The sequence below is a fragment of the Muntiacus reevesi genome, chromosome 15 (assembly GCF_963930625.1).
Source record: "Muntiacus reevesi chromosome 15, mMunRee1.1, whole genome shotgun sequence".
Classification (NCBI taxonomy): domain Eukaryota; kingdom Metazoa; phylum Chordata; class Mammalia; order Artiodactyla; family Cervidae; genus Muntiacus; species Muntiacus reevesi.
In genome coordinates this window covers 29,647,432-29,665,893 of record NC_089263.1, presented here as the reverse complement: position 1 = coordinate 29,665,893, position 18,462 = coordinate 29,647,432, and the positions used below count along the sequence as shown (strand labels likewise).

General features: G+C 36.1%; 1 protein-coding gene across 1 annotated transcript in view; it reads left to right on the top strand.

The window, feature by feature from the left end:
- ETFA (electron transfer flavoprotein subunit alpha) overlaps window positions 1-18,462 on the top strand; it is a 69,896-nt gene that overhangs the window by 34,199 nt on the left and 17,235 nt on the right. The window contains exon 10 of the mRNA XM_065906738.1: window positions 17,366-17,431. Within this exon, the coding sequence (XP_065762810.1) occupies window positions 17,366-17,431 (66 nt within the window). The remainder of the gene's footprint in view (window positions 1-17,365; window positions 17,432-18,462) is intronic.

The window sequence follows — 18,462 nt, the reverse complement described above, 5'->3', positions numbered from 1 at the left end:
CACTTTCCCACGTGATATCCATATATTTATTCTCCATGTCTGTGTCTCTACTTCTGCTGTGCAAATATGGTCATCTGTATTTTTCTAGATTCCACATATATGTGTTACTATATGATACTTTTTTTTCTTTCCAGCTTCACTGTGTGTGACAGTCATTAAGTTCATCCACATTTCTACAAATGACCCAATTTCATTCCTTTTTATGGCTGAGTAACATTCCACCATATATATGTACCACATCGTCTTTATCCATTCCTCTGTTGATGGACATTTAGCTTGCTACCGTGTCCTGGCTTTTGTAAATAGTGCTGCAGTGAACATCAGAGTACATGTGTCTTGAATTTTGGTTTACTCTGGATATATGCCCAATAATGGGATTACTGGGTCATATGGTAGGTCTCTTTTTATTATTTAAAAAAATTTTTTTTTTCTATTTAATTATTTATCTACATGAGATGCTGGATGTTCACTAAACTGTTGCAATAATCATTTCGTGATATATGTAAGTCAAATCATTATACTGTACAACTTATATAGTCAGTTATATTTGAACACAACTGAATGAAAACAAAGATAACTAGAAAAAAACTAATATAGTTGCTAAATGACCCAGATAACCAAGATGGTGTGGTCACTGATCTAGGGCCTAACATCCTGGAGTGTGAGGTCAAGTGAATCTTAGGAAGTATCACTATGAACAAAGCGGAGGTAATAGAATTCCAGTTGAGCTATTTCAGATCCTAAAAGGTGATGCTTTAAAAGTGCTGTACTCAATATGTCAGCAAATTTGGAAAACTCAGCAGTGGGCACAGGATTAGAAAAGGTCAGTTTTCATTCCAGTCCCAAAGAAGGGCAATGCCAAAGAATGTTCAAACTGTCATACAATTGTGTTCATTTCACATGCTAATAAAAAGAAAAAAGTGTGTGTTCAATTGTGTCCAACTTTTTGCCACCCCAGGGACTGTAGCCCATTGGGCTTCTCTGTCCATAGGATTTTCCAGGCAAGAATACTGGAGTGGGTTGCCATTTCCTTCTCCTTATTTGCTAGTAAGGTTATGCTTAAAATCCTTTAAGCTAGGCTTCAGCAGCTCGTGAACTGAGAACTTGCAGATGTACAACCTGGGTTTAGAAAAGGCAGAGGAACCAGAGATCAAATTACCAACATTCATTGGACCATGGAGAAAAGTAAAGAAGTTCCAGAAACCCTCCAGGTTAGGGTTAGGGTTAGTTCATTGACTATGTGGATCACAACAAACTGTGGAAAATTCTTAAAGAGATGGGAGTACCAGACAGCCTTATCCTTATCCATCTCCTGAGAAACCTATATGCAGGTCAAAAAGCAGCAGGTAGAACTGGACTGGTTAAAAATTGGGAAAGGATACATCAAGGCTGTATATTGTCACCCTGTTTATTTAACTTTTATGCAGAGTACATCATGTGAAATATCAGGCTGGATGAATCACAGGCTGGAATCAAGATTGCTGGAGAAAATATAAAAAACCTCAGATATGCAAATGATACCTCTGTAATGGCATAAAGTGAAGAACTAAAGAGCCTCATGATGAGGGTGAAAGAGAAGAGTGGAAAGGCTGGTTTGAAACTCAACATTCAAACAACTAAGATCATGGCATCTGGTGCCATCACTTTGTGGCAAATAGAAGGGGAAAAAATGTGGAAGCAGTTACAAATTTTACTTTCTTGGACTCCAAAATCCCTGTGGATGAGGACTGCAGCCATGAAATTAAAAGAACCTTGCTCCTTTTTGCTTTTTGAAGAAAAGCCATCACAGACCTAGACAACATGTTACAAAACAGAGACATCACTTTGCCAACAAAGGTCTGTATAGTCAGACCTCAAAGCTATGGTTTTTCCAGTAGTCATGTATGGATGTGAGAGTTGGACCATAAAGAAGTCTGAGCACCAAAGAAATAATGCTTTCAAACTGTGGTGCTGGAGAAGACTCTTGAGAATTCCTTGGGCTGCAAGAAGAGCAAATCAGTGAATCCTAAAGGAAATCAACCCTGAATGTTCGTTGGAAAGACTGATGCTGAAGCTCAAGATCCAATACTTTAAAAGTCCCTACTGCTGGGAAAGATTGAAGGCAGGAGGAAAAGGGGACGACAGAGGTTGAGGTGGTTAGATGACATCACCGACTCAATGGACATGAAATTGAGTAAACTCTGGGAGATAGTGGAGAACTGAGGAGCCTAGTGTGCTGTAGTCCATGGGGTCGCAAAGAGTTGGACACAACTTAGTGAGTGAACAACAGCAACAAGTCCAGTCCTCCAAGCAACATTTTATTAAGGAGATTGTCCTTTCCACATTGTATATTCTTGGCTCCTTTGTCATATATTAATTGACCATGTGTGCATGGGTATATTTCTTGATTCTCTTGTATTTTTATGTCAGTCCTATACTGTTTTGATTACTGTAGCTTTGTAACACAGCTTTAAATTCTATTATGTATTTCTGATATGGTGCCTTCAGGTTTTTTATTCTTTCAAGATAACCTTAATTATTCAAGGTCTTTTTGATACCAAATACATTTTAGGATTGTTTGCTTTATTTCTGTGAAAAATGCTGTTGGAGTTTTGTTAGGAATTGCATTGAATGTGTACATCGCTTTGGGTAGTATGGATGTTTTAACAATTTTAATTCTTTTAATCCATGAGCACAGAGTATCTTTCCATTTATTTGTATCTTCATCATTTTCTTTCATCAGTGTCATAGATTTCCATATACAAGTCTTTTACCTCCTTATGTTAAATACATCCCCAGGTATTTTATTCTTTTTGATACAATTGTAAATGGGGTAGTTTTCTTAATTTTCCTTTCTGATAGTTTGTTGATAGTATATAAAAACACAATGTTTCTGTATATTGATTTTGTATCTTGCAACTTTACTGAATTCACTTATTATAACTAACAATTTTTTGGTGGTATCTTTTCAGTTTTCTGTATATAATACCATGTTGCCTGCAATTAGAGACAGTTTTCCTTCTTCCATTCCAAGGAATGCCTTTGGATGCCATTTATTTCTTTTTCTTGCCTAATTGCTGTGGTGTGGACTTTTAGTACTATGTCACATGAGAGTGATGAGAGTGTACATCCTTGTCTTGTCCCTAATCTTAGAAGGAAAACTTTCAGCTTTTCATTGTTGAGTATGATGTTACCTGTGGGGTTGTCATATGTAACCTTTATTATAAAGGTGAGGCGAAGTGAAGTGAAGTGAAAATCGCTCAGTCATGTCTGACTCTTTGCGACCCCATGGACTACACAGTCCATGGAATTCTCCAGACCAGAATATTGGAGTGGATAGCCTGTCCCTTCTCCAGGGGATCTTCCCAACCCAGGGATCGAACCCAGGTCTTCCTTATTGCAGGCGGATTCTTTACCATCTGAGCCACAAGGGAGGCCCTATTATAAAGGTATATTCCCTCTGTATCCACTTTGTTGAATGTATGTCTTCTTTATTCTGTTTTTAGTCAGTTTTGTTTGCGATTCATTCATTTAATGAAGGTAGCAGTTTTCATTTGTGTTTCATTAATGTATGGCATTCCATATTATAAATGTATCATATTTCCACCATTTTTCCATTAATAGATGTTTATTTAGGTGGTCTATAATTTCTTGCTATTACAAGTAATGTTGCTGTGAAAATTCTTAAAAAATGTTTCCTTGTATGTTAGTGTTTCCCTAGAGAAGTATGCCCAGGAGTGAAATTGCTTAATTACATATAGTAAATGTCTAGCTTTACCAGATATTGACATACTGTTTTCCAAAGTGCTTATTTATACGTATCAACAGTATATAAAATTTATTACCTTTGTTCTCATCCTTGCTGTATTTTGGTATTTTCAATTTTTTTTTAACATCTTTTGTGGTTGTAGAGGTAGATAAATAGTTCCAGAGATAGGTAATGGTGGTGATTACACAACAAGGCAAACATACTTAATGCCACAGAACACTTACCAATGATTAAAATGGTAAATTTTATGTTAGGTATATTTTACTACAATTTTTAAAACATTTTGCTAGTCTGATGGGCATGAAATCTCATTGTGCTTTTTAATTTGCTTTTCCCTGATTACGAGTGAGGAATCTTTCATTCATGTTTTCTTCCCCCCTCTGAATTTCTTGTTCATATCTTTTTTGCCTATTTTTCTATAGAATTGCCTGTCTTCTTAACAATTTTAGAAGTTCTTTTATGTATTCTGAATATTAATCTTTTGTTGGTTATGTGTGTTACATATATTTTCTCTCAGTTATGACTGTCGTCTTCACTTTTTGAATCATTTTTCTTTTAATAAACAGAAGCTTTTAATTGTAATGTGGTTGAACGTTTTTTTTTCTTTTTTGATATATACTGTTTTTTGGTCTTTTAAAAAGGATCTCTGCCAAGAGAGGGTTTTAACAATATTAACCTGTATTTTTTTTTCTTAAAAGTTTTCTTAAAGTTTTGCTTTTCACATTTCACACTCAGTTAATCTACTTGATTTAATTGTTTGTTTGGTATGAAGTAACTATTTAATTTTTCCTCTTGTAGTTAATTGTTTATTTTGCATTTTCTTCTGCCCCAGACCTTTTACATATCAAGTTTACATATATGCAGAAGTCTCTTTTCTGGATTCTGTGTTTTCTGGATTCTGTGTTTTGTCTGTCAGTTGTTTATCATTGTACCAAAACTGCTCCGAGAGCTTTGTAATAAAATTATCTACTTGGGCAATATCCATCTTCCCCATTCTTCTCCAGAATTGTCTCAGCTATTCTTGACTCTCTGTCATTTCCCACAGTTTTAGAATTAATTTGTCAAGCTCCATATTTGGAATGTTGATTGATAAACATCCCTGTCTCTTATTTTCAAGAGAATTCTTGTGTTTCACCACTAGGAATGCTGCTAAAGCAGTTTCCTACAATAGACAGTGTCATATCATGGTTAAAAACCGTTAGCAGTCCAGACTTTGTAGCCAGGTTGCCTGAATTCAGTTCTTAGTGTTACCACTTGCTTGCTGTGTGACCTTGGACAGATCACTTAGCTTCTCTGTACTACCGTTTTTTCAGCTGTGTAATCGCAATATAACAGTCTGTACTTCATACGGTAGTTCTGAAGGTTTAATGCAATAGTCTGTGTCAAACACTTAAAACTGTGCCTTGCATATAGTATGAGTACTGTGAATTAATACACTATTTATAATAGTGAATTAGTATTATAAATCTAGTTTGTTAGATTTGTTGTTGTTTTGAAATCATGAACAGGTATTAAATTCTTTAACTGTTATCTGATAGTTTCATTGGATTTTGTTAGGGCATTAATTTACATGTGTTGAGCTTGATAGAGTGTCCGGTTTATGCTGTGACTAGAATTTAATAAATATGGTGTTTTTAGCCTTGACATAGTTGGTAGTAATTCCCATTTAACTTTTTTTTTTTCTGGATTACCTTTTAAAAGCCCCATTGATGACTTTACCTACCTCACCATTCAAACGTATAAGCATATTATAGTCGTTAAAGAGTTTCTGTTATGTCCTGCCAGAGAAATGTGTTTTTTTCACTTAGTTGGAAGTAGATTACTTTGTCTGTATTTTGGTATTTTACTAACAGATTGGTGGTTCATTTATAATTCTAAGACTTGATGAATACTTACTAGATAAAGCAGTTTTGGGGAGAATTTACTAAGACAAGAAATTTTTTCTGAGTTCTTTTGAAGAAAATTCACTCGTTGAAAAAAGTCTGTGTACGAACAAACTTTATGGGAGTTATTTGTACACAGCTGGGACTGAATTTATGGACTGCTTTTCTGACTTGCTAAAAAGCTAAAGATTGACAACCCCTTTCATACTGCATTATCCAGCTTGGCTTTTAACTCTAAGAAAATGGTGTTCACAAATTGATGCTCTATTCCTTTGGGGTTGGTATAGAAGCATTAAATTGTACTAAAATATTCATATGTGAGTGCATTTAGCTGAAAGCAATTGATGTTCTGTTCCCAAGAGGACAAAGAGAAATGCTGTATGGACCTGTAGTACAGAAAACACCCTAAGCATGCTCCTTAAAGGTAATTACATGGCCTGGATGATCAAAGCCCTTACAGTGAAGCTTAAAGTGACAAAGGAGAAGTTGTAGAACTAACAAACTGTGGTTTGGATATATAAATAGTTTGGTTGTGCAATAGTTAAAAACTTGTTTGCTAAAAGTTAGTTGTAATTGTGTCCTTGAGTTCTAATTGTGTCTTTGCTTTATGTTCGTAGCTAATTTTTGTTAGACTGTTTTCTCTAAATACTTGTTTCAAGAGGACCAGTGTCAGTCAAGTTTTCTTATCCATTACCGTTTAATATATAAAATTAACTTTTTAAGTTTTGGAGAGTCTGTTGAATTTTTTTAGGTGTATATTAGAACTTTTATAAAAGATTCCACGGATATAAATTGACATGCCTTGTAGATGATCAGTCTAATGTAATAGCTGGCATGAGAATCAGTAAGAGCAGACAGCAAATCTTTGTTGTAGCCATCTTGGTGTGGCAATTTGAATAAAACTGTTCTAAATTTCTGTTCTTACTCTAACTGTATTTTTGGCTCTTTCATATAAAAGCTATTTTTTTTCCTCATGTATTGCTTGAGGTAAGATAATCATGCACATTAATGTCAGAGAAAATAAGACACTTTACTGGAAGGAAATGTTTATTCAATGATAGTTGATCATTTAGCATATGTAATTCAATCCTCATGTTTATTTTAGAGCCAAAGATATGAGTACTAAAATCTTGTATAAAAGAACATTTTAGTAATTTTTTTAATGTATTTATATATTAATATTAACTAAAGTTAGTGTGAGAAGGAATTTGGGAAATGGTATTTGGGGCAGGGGAATATTTTCCATTTCCTTAGAGTGGTGTTAGTTAGATGGTCTCTAGTAAGGTTGGATGAATAGTAAATTTACTCTTCTCTTATAAGCACTTCCCTTTTCTATGTTATTAGCTCTGCTCAGATTCTTATAGCTTTAAATGGTGGTTCAAGGAGTTTTTGTGTAATTTGGGCTGAATTTCATAGAGAACTCAAGTTGCTATTTTTCAGAACAGTTTTAGATTTACAGAAAAACGGCAAAAATAGTACAGAGAATTCCCATAAGTCTTTCACCTGGTTTCCCATATCATTATTTTTTAATATGTTGGAACTATTTATGGGCTTCCCTGATGGCTCAGCTGGTAAAGAATCTGCCTGCAATGCAGGAGACCTGGGTTCGATCCCTGGTTGGGAAGATCCCCCGGAGAAGGAAAAGGCTACCCACTCCAATATTTTGGCCTGAAGAATTTTGATAGTTATTAAGACACAGGATTCTAGAATTAAGTGTTTTGAAGATGGAGAATTGTATAAAGGATTCTGTCAAGGAAATTACTTTCTGATGACTTTATTGTGGTAAAAATCTAATGAAATTTACAACCATACTTAAGTGTATAATTCAGATATCAATTATATTCAGAATATTGTACAACCATAACCTCTATTTATACTCCAAATTTTTCATCACCCCAAAAAAGAAACTCTGTAACCATTAAGCAATAGTTCTCCATTCTTTCCAACCTCAGCCTCTGGTAATCCCTAATCTGCTTTATGTCTCTGTGAGTTCACTATGCTGGATATTTTAAGAGTGAATCATATACAATATTTGTCCTTTTGTGAGTGTCTTACTTCTTTTAGCATATCTTCAGGTTTAATCCTTTTTGTAGCATATGTCAGAATATCATTCCTTGTTATGGCTAAAAAATATTTTAATAATATTCCATAAATATTTTTTTATTTGTTTATCTATTGATAGATACTTTGGTCGTTTTTGTTTTTACCTTTTGGCTATGTGAATAATGCTGCTTTGAACATTCACATATAATTATCTGTTAGGTTCCTGCTTTAAATTCTTTTGGGTGGTAAATTTAGGCCTGGGATTGCTGGGCCACATGATAAGTCTTTGGTTAGCTTTTTGAAGAGCCTCCAAACTGTTTTCCTCTAGTTATGTAGCTTTCATTAGCTTCTTGGCATAGAAACTCTCTTTATAAGTTTAGGTTAAATAATTATCAAGAAAGGCTATGCACAATCAGTGACCTTCTTAGTAATTTTGGGAATGAGGTAACTTGGCGAGTGAAAAGAATAGTACTTTGAAGGCAGGTTCTATTGCCATCTTGGTTCTTCAGGCCTCTGTTTTTTTAATTGATGAAATTAAAAGATTATGCATAGATATTGTGCACCGAATTAGATATTGTGCATTGAACTGTGGTGCTGGAGAAGAGTCTTGAGAGTCTCTTGGACAGCAAGGAGATCAAATCAGTGAATCCTAAAGGAAATCAGCCCTGAATTTTCATTGGAAGGACCCATGCTGAAGCTGAAGCTTCAATACTTCAGCCATCTGATGTGAATAGCTGACTCACTGGAAAAGAACCTGATGCTAGGAAAGATTGAGGGCAGGAGAAGGGGGTGACAGAGGATGAAATGGTTGGATGGTGTCATTGACTCATTGGACATGAATTTGAGGAAACTCTGGGAGATAGCAAAGGACAAGGAAGCCTGGCATGCTGCAGCCCATGGGGTCACAAAGAGTTGGACATGAATTAGAGGCTGAACAACAACAACAAATGCATAGATAACCTTAGAGTTTCCTTACTCTTACAAAATTCTATATAGGTATATATAGTTTAGCCGTTAGATCAGTTAAACCTTACTGATTAAAAATTTTATACTTAAACTTTTCATTTGATTGCTAAAAATGCAAAACTTTGTAATATACTAATTATATATATATATAAGTAATTTGATGTTGTACACCCAAATATTTCAGTGTAATTTAATCATCTGAGTAATTTTATAGTATACCTAGGAATTCCCTGGTCATCCAGTGATTAGTACTCTGCACTTCTGCTGCAGGGGACACAGGTTCAATCTCTGGCTGGGAAGCTAATCTCACAAGCTATGAGGCATGGCCTATATATATATACATATATGCGCACACACACACACGCATATACTTGATTGCTTTCTGTCATTCTAGGTGTCCTTGAAGAAAGTCTTCCCGCTATAGAAAATCTATGCATTTAGTATAGAAGCTAATTACCTAAATGCTAAACATTTAAGTGCAAAATAGTTAAGTATTAAAAGTTACATTTTCTGGGAAGACCCAGAGGAATCGGGTGGAGAGGGAGGTGGGAGGGGGGATCGGGATGGGGAATACGTGTAACTCTATGGCTGATTCATATCAATGTATGACAAAACCCACTGAAAAAAAAAAAGTTACATTTTATTGTAAAAATGCTTTCTTAAGAAAAACTTCTGTCAGATTCTATGCATCCCATGTAATCAAAACCTACATTTAAAAACAGTATATAAAGACCAAGAGCTGAAATTTCACCTTTTTTGGTTTACATTTAAACTTTTGAATTCTAAATCACAATATAGTTAGTTGCTGTCCTTTAAAAAAAAACATCTTTTAACTTTGTATTTGAGAAACTGGGTTACTAAACTTACACTTTGAACAAAAATAATAAGGAACGTAATGAAGCAATATAGGCTTTCCAGGTGGCTCAGTGGTAAAGAATCTGCCTGCCAGCGTGGGAGACGCAGATTTGATTCCTGGGTCAAGTGGATCCCCTGGAGGAGGAAATGGCAACCTTTCCTTGCCTAGAAAATTCCATGGACAGAGGAGCCTGATGGACCATGGTCCAGAGTTGCAAAGAGTTAGACATGACTGACGAAGTGCACAAACGCAATGAAACCTACGCTAGAAGTATAAATTACCACTTGCTTTGGTCATATTTTAACTACACTGGTTGTGAAGATGACATTTAATTGGCTTCTCCGGGGGGAAAGGTGGGCCAGTAAAAAGAATATGGAGGAACTCCTATCTGTGGATGAATTTAGGATTTTAAAACACCTCGGGCTAAAAAACCCAAGCTATGTATTCTCTGCCTAATAAGCACCAAGTCCATCTACTGAGCCATAGAATATCTATTCATATGAGAAACCTACAGAGGTTTCTTTTAAATGAGTTTTCTGATTTCGTTTCTAGACCTTTTCCATTAAATTTTGGAATATTTGTCAGATATGAAGTCAGATATTGACTTCATCGAAAGCTAAGGTGAAAGTTTTTATCCAAAGTGCTAGTTTTCTGTATAGGTTACATAAGCTAAACATCAAAAACATCAACAAACAAGAAATAGTTTCCAAGTCTTGCCTCTTCCATGAGTCCGTCTTTTTGGTGGCCTTGTAGCCAGTGCATTTGTGGGAAAACATTTGTATTAGAGGCATTTCAGTTGATGTGCAACTAACTGGTCATTAGATAAATCAAAGGCTGTAGTTTATGTCCTAATTCAGGATGAAGAACTCAGAAATAAGATATCAACTTGATACATCTAGTAACATGGGCTAAAAACTCATGTTAGCTAAAATTGATACAGTTTTTTTTACATATAACCTTATGTTAACGGTTCATTTCGTTTTAGTGATTTTTCTCCATGATAAATATATTTACTGGAGTTTTAATAAACTAGTGACTTCAGTTATTAATAGTACTGTCACAATATTGAATTATTTGTGGTGTAGTAGAAGTACTTAACTTAAAATCAAAGGACTTTGGTTAAGAAGCCTGCCTTTTACTAGGTGTGTGTAACTTTGAATGACTCATCAAGCCTCCCTGAGCCTGTGCTTTCTGTTCTATAAAATGAGAAAAATTTCCACCCCTTAGAGTTATTGTTATAGATAAGTGAGCTAATGTATATAGAGTATGGTTACTGGCATATTACAGACAATTCATGTAGTTGTGATGATTATCATGCCATCTCAAATACTGATACAATCTGAGTCAGTCCTAGTATAGGAGCATTATCTGATGGTTGAGACATATCTTCAGCTTCATATCAGGAGTATGCATAAAGTTCTGTATTTATATGAAACTCAGTTTAGGCATAAATCTGTCTGAGAATTTCATAATACAGGCTGAGGGCTGTTTGAGAGAAGAGCCACAGTTGTGCTTTGCATTTTGGGGCCTCTTCCAAAAAGAGAAGAGACTTAAAAACAATTTGGCAAACAGAGGAAATAGTTTGGCCTTTTAAATGAGTAGCAGGATGAAATATAGCAATATTAATGCACAAGAGACTTGCAGTAATTAGAAAATATAGTTCGGTTAATCTACTTCTCAAAGAGACATTCATTATTTCCTATGATGAATTACATTTAACTCCTAACCTGGCATTTGTCCTGGTTATGTGTGTTGTGTTTTAGCTGTTGTAACAGTTGCTGTTTAAGGTTATGCCTCTGTAGTCTTCTGAGTAAACAGTGTTGAGAGAGCATGTGCCATTCTGTAAAATTTGTTTCACCCAAGGCAGTCTTAGGGTATTGTTTTTAAGCACATAACATAGGATTGCTGAATTCTAGTTTTTAATGGAACTACTTATATGATGTCTTTAAACTTTTTATCTTCAAATAAACTTTTTATCCTTCAAATTTTTATGTTCCTTCCCCAATCTGGAAAGGGAGACTTGGTAGAAAAGGAATTTTAAACCTGATTTTTAAAGAGGCGAAGAAATACTGGCTTAGTTTTTCTGCTCTGAAAGCTCCAGATTTAACCACTCTTCTCAAAGTCATATTTTTATATAAACATAAAAGTAAACATTTAAATCTTTCCTTTCTACTTTGTTTAAGCAGTATTGAAGTTGCTGCAGGCAGAATACTGTTCCAATTCTAGGAAAAAAGATGTAATTTCAACTTGATATATTATTTTTTGTATGACAAATTTGATATGTCTTGGTAGCTGTATCTGGACTATGTATCCCTATATGAAGATTGTGTTAGAATTTTGTGAAGAAACTCACCTCAACTTCCTAGGCCAGCCAGCACTGTCTAGAAAGTTGGGCTGAATTCAAACTTTACAGCTAGTACTAAGTGCCCCTCCCCCCCAAATCACTAACAATATCAGTAAAAAAAATTTTCCCAATACATTATCCCAGAAGAATTGTATCAAGTTAAATAGCAACTTCTCTTGAGATAGTGATAGTTACTATCACAATAGTAAACTACTCAAGTAAAATGGGATTTATCTGGCAGTTGGTTGTCTCATGCCTTCTGGTTTAAAGATTTAGTGATCATTCAGTAATAATAATAGCATTAATAGTAATGGCTCATATTTTGAGCACTTCACATGCATTGTGTTATTTAATAATCCCAACAATCCTATTAGCTGCAGGTATTTAACTTAAAAACATTTAAAAAATGTAGGTAGATAACATTGTTTCTTTAGACATAGTGCTGTTGCACACTTAATAGGCTTCAGTGTAGTGTAAACATAACTTTTATATACACTAGGAAACCAAAAACTTCTTGTGACTTGTTTTATTGCACTGCTCGCTTTATTGCAGTAGTCTGGAATGCGCAAAATCTCCAGGGTGTTGTCCCTATGCTTTTCTGAGAAGTGTGAGCCTTTTGGGATAGAGTCTTCAGGATTTTCTAAAATTTTAAGAAAGAGTATCTTACTAGAGAACAAAATTTGATAATCTGTTTCAGAGTATAAATTTAGTGTTTTAAACCAGCCATTTTCATCTGCTTTGGGTTTTCTTATAATGGTCTACCATACCTGAAAATTGGTGGATTTGAGTCATCTATGTGTTTGTCTATTGACTGCTCCCTTATTTAATCTTAGCCTTGTCATTCTGCTGACTCTCCTTTTATGATCTTGTTCTGAGCCAATAAAAGCAAAGCTAACACGAGATACTAATGTCATTCTGCCTTGAGGTCTTACTGTCATGCTCTGCAGTACCCCACAGAGCTTATAAGAAGGCTCTTCTTTACCTTGGTTTTTTTTTGTTTGTTTTGTTAGTACCTCCCGGCTTGTGGGATCTTAGTTCCCTGACCAGGGATTGAATCTGGTCCCTCGACCGTGAAAGTACGATCCTAACCACTGGACCTCCAGGGAGTTCCCTTCTTTAGCTTGTTCTTAAATCATCTTGGATCTTTGCTGTCTAGCTGGTTGTAACCATTAAGTTACATGTGGATATTGGGCACTTGAAATGTGGCTAGATTTAATTGAGATTATATTATTAAAATTGGTTTCACCTATTTCATTTCACTTTAATGAAGCTAATAGAAAATTTTAAAGTATGTGGCTTACAATATTTTTATATTGTATATCTCTTTTGGATTTAGTAATGTTAGGCAAAAATCACAATGTGCAAGTAAGAAACACTTTTCTCCTTAGCATCTGCACCAGGATCTTCTGGAGAGCAGGACTCAGAAATATATGCTCTTGGAATTCCAGATTTCCTGCCCAAGATTTGAGTGAAGCAGGAGAGTGATGTTAGCAAATACTTTCAGAAGAAAGCAGCCAAAACCCAAATCATGCATCAGAGAATACTTTGACCATGTTGATTCCCCAGGTTGGTTAGATTTCTGTAAAAGTGTTAAGATTTCATTTCAGTCTTTCAGTCCTCAGACATACAGATTTGTCATCATGCTCGGACTAGTAAAACCTCTTCTAAAAGCTTGTTTTGTTTGAAGGACTAAGGAGCAGGAACAGATGGGATAGGCTGTAAAAGTAGACTCCTGTTTGGCAGAGGACAGAAATTACTCTAGAGGACCATCATCCCCCAAACTGCTTCCTGCTTCTAAAGGCCATTCCTCTGCTTGTTGGCAGGAACAGAAAGTAAGGGGTTGCATAAGAGACCAGAGCTCTGTCACACCGGATTTTTATGATCTTACCTTAGCCTGTGTTGTTTGACTGAGCTTCTTGCGTGTGTACCACAGGGGATTCTTGCCGTCCTGTACTTCTGTTAGTCCATACAACTCTTTTGTATGAATAAGGGAAAAATACTCCTTTCTCAAGTTACTTTACTGCCATCTGTTGGAAAATTATTGTAATAAAAATGCAGATCTGTAATGACTATGATATGAATGATGCTTCCCTCCAGAGTTGTTCAGTATACAGCCTGCTTAGCTGTATTTGGTAGCCCTGGGACCACCCCAGGAGTCCACTAGTCACTGAGTGGGCTGAGAAAATCAGTGTTTGAATAAATCTCAGTTCTTGAGTGGCATACCAGTGTCTTGGGAAACCAGATTCTGTGCTCAGGATTGAAGCTTTACAATCCCAGTTATTCAGATGAGCAAGCTCAGGCATAGAGAGATTAAATAATTGGCTCACGGTCAAAGGTCTGTTAGGTGGCTGAACTGGCATTAATTTCAGCATAGGCCATGAGATTCCAGAGCCTAGGTTCTAAACTTCTAAACCACAGTGATATATTCCTCTTGCAAACCTCTGTTAACCACACTGGGTGCAGCAGTTTCCAAGCCCTATTTCTGTGTTTATCTGAGCACACTCTGAGGTAGTGTAGACATCTGCTCCTGAGTTTTTTGGATGAGGTGGTTGTCTTTTTTAGTTCTTGGCAACGAAAGAGGGATTTGTGCTTTTTGTCAGAACTTGATTGAAGTAGGTGCTGCCCCTTCTTTACCCACCCTGTGGGTTTACTTCTTCCCACCCATCCTCTCCATCCTTGAATTGCAGGATGGTCAACCCAGACCACCACCAGCTATGTCCTTTGTCCTAGTTTCTTACTCTTGTAGGTTTCTTTCTCTTTGTGAAGGCTGCTAGAACTTTATCTCCAGGACTACCCCTTCTTCCTTTTCTGTCTGTTCCTTTCTTTAATCCCACCTCTTTTTGAACCCTTAATTGCTGTTCCCCACTCCAACATCACCTCTCATTTTCGCTCCAAATTTTTTTACCTACCATCCGATTTAGAAAGAAAGTGCCTCAGGGCAGGGATTGCCTTGTTATGTTGTGAACCAGTGTCTAAAGTGCTCCATAAATTAGCATCTGTGGAGGGTTTTGCACATACTAATTATTATTATTGAAATACAGAAATGCTTTCTGAACCATGAGGAAGCATCCTATGACTGTAGTCTAATTGCCTGTACACGTTTTCTGGAAAAGAAGAAAAAAAGCCTCTCTTCCCGTCTTAGAGAGCCATCAGATCTCAGAAGAGCAGCCAAAATCTCAGGACTCCTTCAGGGCTATTGTTTCAAAGCTTTTTTTATTTATTTAGAGAACCATGTTTGCACGATAGTAAAATAAGTTCCTGTTGGTCAGGAACAGGTCAAAATTTACTTGTTTGGACAATTTATGCTTTTTAGAAAGGTGGGAATGACCCTGGAACCACCTTTGGTTTCCTTTGGCCCAGAATCTGTTATTTCTTTACTGACATTTATGGTTAAAGCCAACAGTAAACATTTCTCAGGAGGTTTAATATAAATTTCATTTATATCATATTTATGTTGATGTTTAGTGCCGGAGTGAATCAGCATTCTTATTAGCATTTTATAATACAGATGGAGAGGCTTTTAAGACTTGCTGAATTTTAATGTAGACATGTATGTCAGAAAGACCTCTTTATAGAACTGTCGATCCTTTCCAATATATGGTTTGAGAATATACTTCGAAGCGTGGTTAGTGAGACAGTGTCTATCTAAATAACTAACTTTAAAAATCTCTACATTAGAACTTTTTGGCCTGGTTTTCCTGAACGTCAGATTTAGTAAGTATACTGTGATTAATAATTTAATGAATGTTCTTTCTTAAAAGAAATGCTGGTCAGAATAAATTGAATGATGTTAAAATTATCAATTGAAGTTACCTGTAAAGTCTTCAATGGAAAATACTGGTGCTTTTTCAAAATAGTAGTACTTGTTTATTAGTCATACAAGTGTCATTGTCTGATAAGAATATAATAACAAAGCCTTACTTTATTATCCAAAGGTGTATGGTCATAATTGATGCATTGGATTATGTTTAAGATAAAATCATGGGATTGCTTTTTATCCTCACCCATACATTTTGCTTTCTGCAGTAGTGTATTGCCCACCCTAAGACACAGTCTTTTTAGGCCTAAGTGCTCTTTCCTATTTTCAGGCTTTTGATGATTAACTAATGAGCAGGTTGAATTGAAAAGCAAACCCAGCTCACTGTAGATTTTTAGATGATTAACTCACATTAGGGTCTAGGTTGTATCCTTTCCAGAGTACTTAAGGGTATCCTACTGCCCTAGAAGCGGTGGACACTTTATGCCTTTAAAGATAAGACCCAGAGATACGCTATCAATGTGCTGGGTCAGGTTACAGCTTTCAAGCTGCTTATGAGCTGAGGATCATCTGTTTTACTGGTCCTCAACTCTGTGTACATTAGAGCATCCTGAGGAGCCTTTTTAGAAAGGTTCACTGTTGAAGAGCTTTTTAAAGAAAAGCTCCAGTGCTCATGAGTTAGATTACAAGCCATGCAGAAGACAAAGAGAGACCACCTGACATTGTCATTGACTTTGAAGTATTTGCCCGGTAATAAAACTGTGTGACAGAGCCACCTTCAGTACCTTCCACATTACTCATGTTGAGGAGAGACTATACTGTCAGTCGTGACAAAACTGTAGTGTCTGTCTGGTTACATGGTAAGGGGCACCCCCTACCCAAGCCAGGACTTGTTCAGTTTATGTGTGGGGAAAGCTTTTCAGCTGAAGTTTTAATTATCCGTAGTAGACAGAGCAACTAAACATTTTAAATTAAGCACTTATTAGATCGGTTTTCCATGATGATAGTGAGTTTTAATTTTTAGATAAAGGTACAGAGAGCAGTCATCATTCCTTTTATAATTAGTTGAAGCAGAGGGGTAGGAAGAGGTGCAACTATCATCCACATTTACTTGGAAACTGCACTCCAGGGACCCGTTTATTAGGCGTTAAAAATACAAAGGTTCATTCTGTGCCTTTGAGAAATCTGTTATTTTTTAATAAAGGAGATTGTGTATGTGTGTGTGACCCTTGAGACTGATTTGTATATTTGGTTTTTCTAAATGTGATGAAGCTTAATAAATATACTTTGATTACCACTTCAACAAATATCCATGAGAAGCAAATAGCTAAGTCAAAGTATACTTTAATATGTATTCATACGTTAATATGAAATGTGTGTATATTGTGAATGGCTCCATGCAGGGTGGTGAATTGAAGAGCTGTATCCAAATGAGTAGTACAGACAGAAAGTACGGCCTCATAGGAAATTGTGAGATTAAGTGAAACAGTTGATGTGAAATGCTTAGCACAGTGGTCGACACACAGTTAATGCTCAAAAACTCTTATTATCCAATATTATTGTTCCACCACTATTTTATGACTTCAGAGGCAAGTGTGGACTATGGGTTATGGAGATCAGAAAAGGAGGAAGGCATAATTTAAGTGATACATATGGCATCTGTTTTATTTAAAATATTTCTGGCATAAGACTTGGGTTGGTTATAGCAAGTACTTTGGAAGGCGTAATATATGAATGCATATTAATGATATGGTCTCTTTTGTTTCAGGAACTTTATATTGCTGTAGGAATATCTGGAGCCATCCAACATTTAGCTGGGATGAAAGACAGTAAGGTAACTACACAACAGTGATGATACTAAGAGGAAAAGTTTTCATATTTTAAAATTTAGGTTTCACTGATACGCTTCCATGTAGTTATAGTGTGTGTGGTGGAACCGTTCACAATAACACAAATCTAGGAATTGAAAGGTATAGACACTACTGTACCCTGCCTGAAGATGCACCTTGGTAGGAGAGGCAGTGCTGTATCATGGAAAGAGATGTGAACCTGAATCCCAGCTCCCCTGCCAACTTACCACCTGACATGTCTTGTTTGTACCTCAGTTCTTTGTCTGCCAAATGCAGACAAAGTGTTGCATTTTGTTGGAAGTGTTGGAAGATCTCTTTCAGCTCTGACAATATGTGGATAGAAAATATGGTGTGAAAACAACTTGATGAGGTTCTGACTATCTAGTTTGTGATGTACTGATACCTGGTTCTCTGTTTTACCCTAGCCCCTAACGGTCCCACCGTCATATGTCAGCAAGTCCCGTCTTCTTGGGTTGTTACTAAATTGTGACTGACACATTTTGGTTTGGAGCACCTCAAAACCTTAGTAATTGTCAAAAATGCAGCATATAGAGGAGCCACTTGACTTTAACTTGCTGCTTGGACTCTCTCTAGAAGTCCTGTGTGATGGCTCTGTGAACATGCATTTCAGAATATGACACATTAATTCATGCATAACAATGCACGGTTTGAATTATGAACTTAGTCTTACATGAAGTCAGAGATGCCTCTGACACTCCTGCCTTTATTCATTCAGATGGAAGTTTGATAGAAAAGGTAATAAAACTTTTAATAGGTTTAACTTCTAGCTTGAAAAGATGCATGCACTCCCTCCTTGTAACCTCTAAATGAATTGGCCCAAAACCAGTCAGATTTCACAGTTGGATGGCAGGTTTCTTTGCTGAGCTCTAAAGCAGCAGTGCCAGTGGGGAAAATGTTATTGCTGCATTAGAGGGAAAAAAACACTAAACACCAGCAGCCTGCAAAAATATTTTTAGCTGGGCCTGTTCAGACATATCTAGAATTTTGCTTCTCT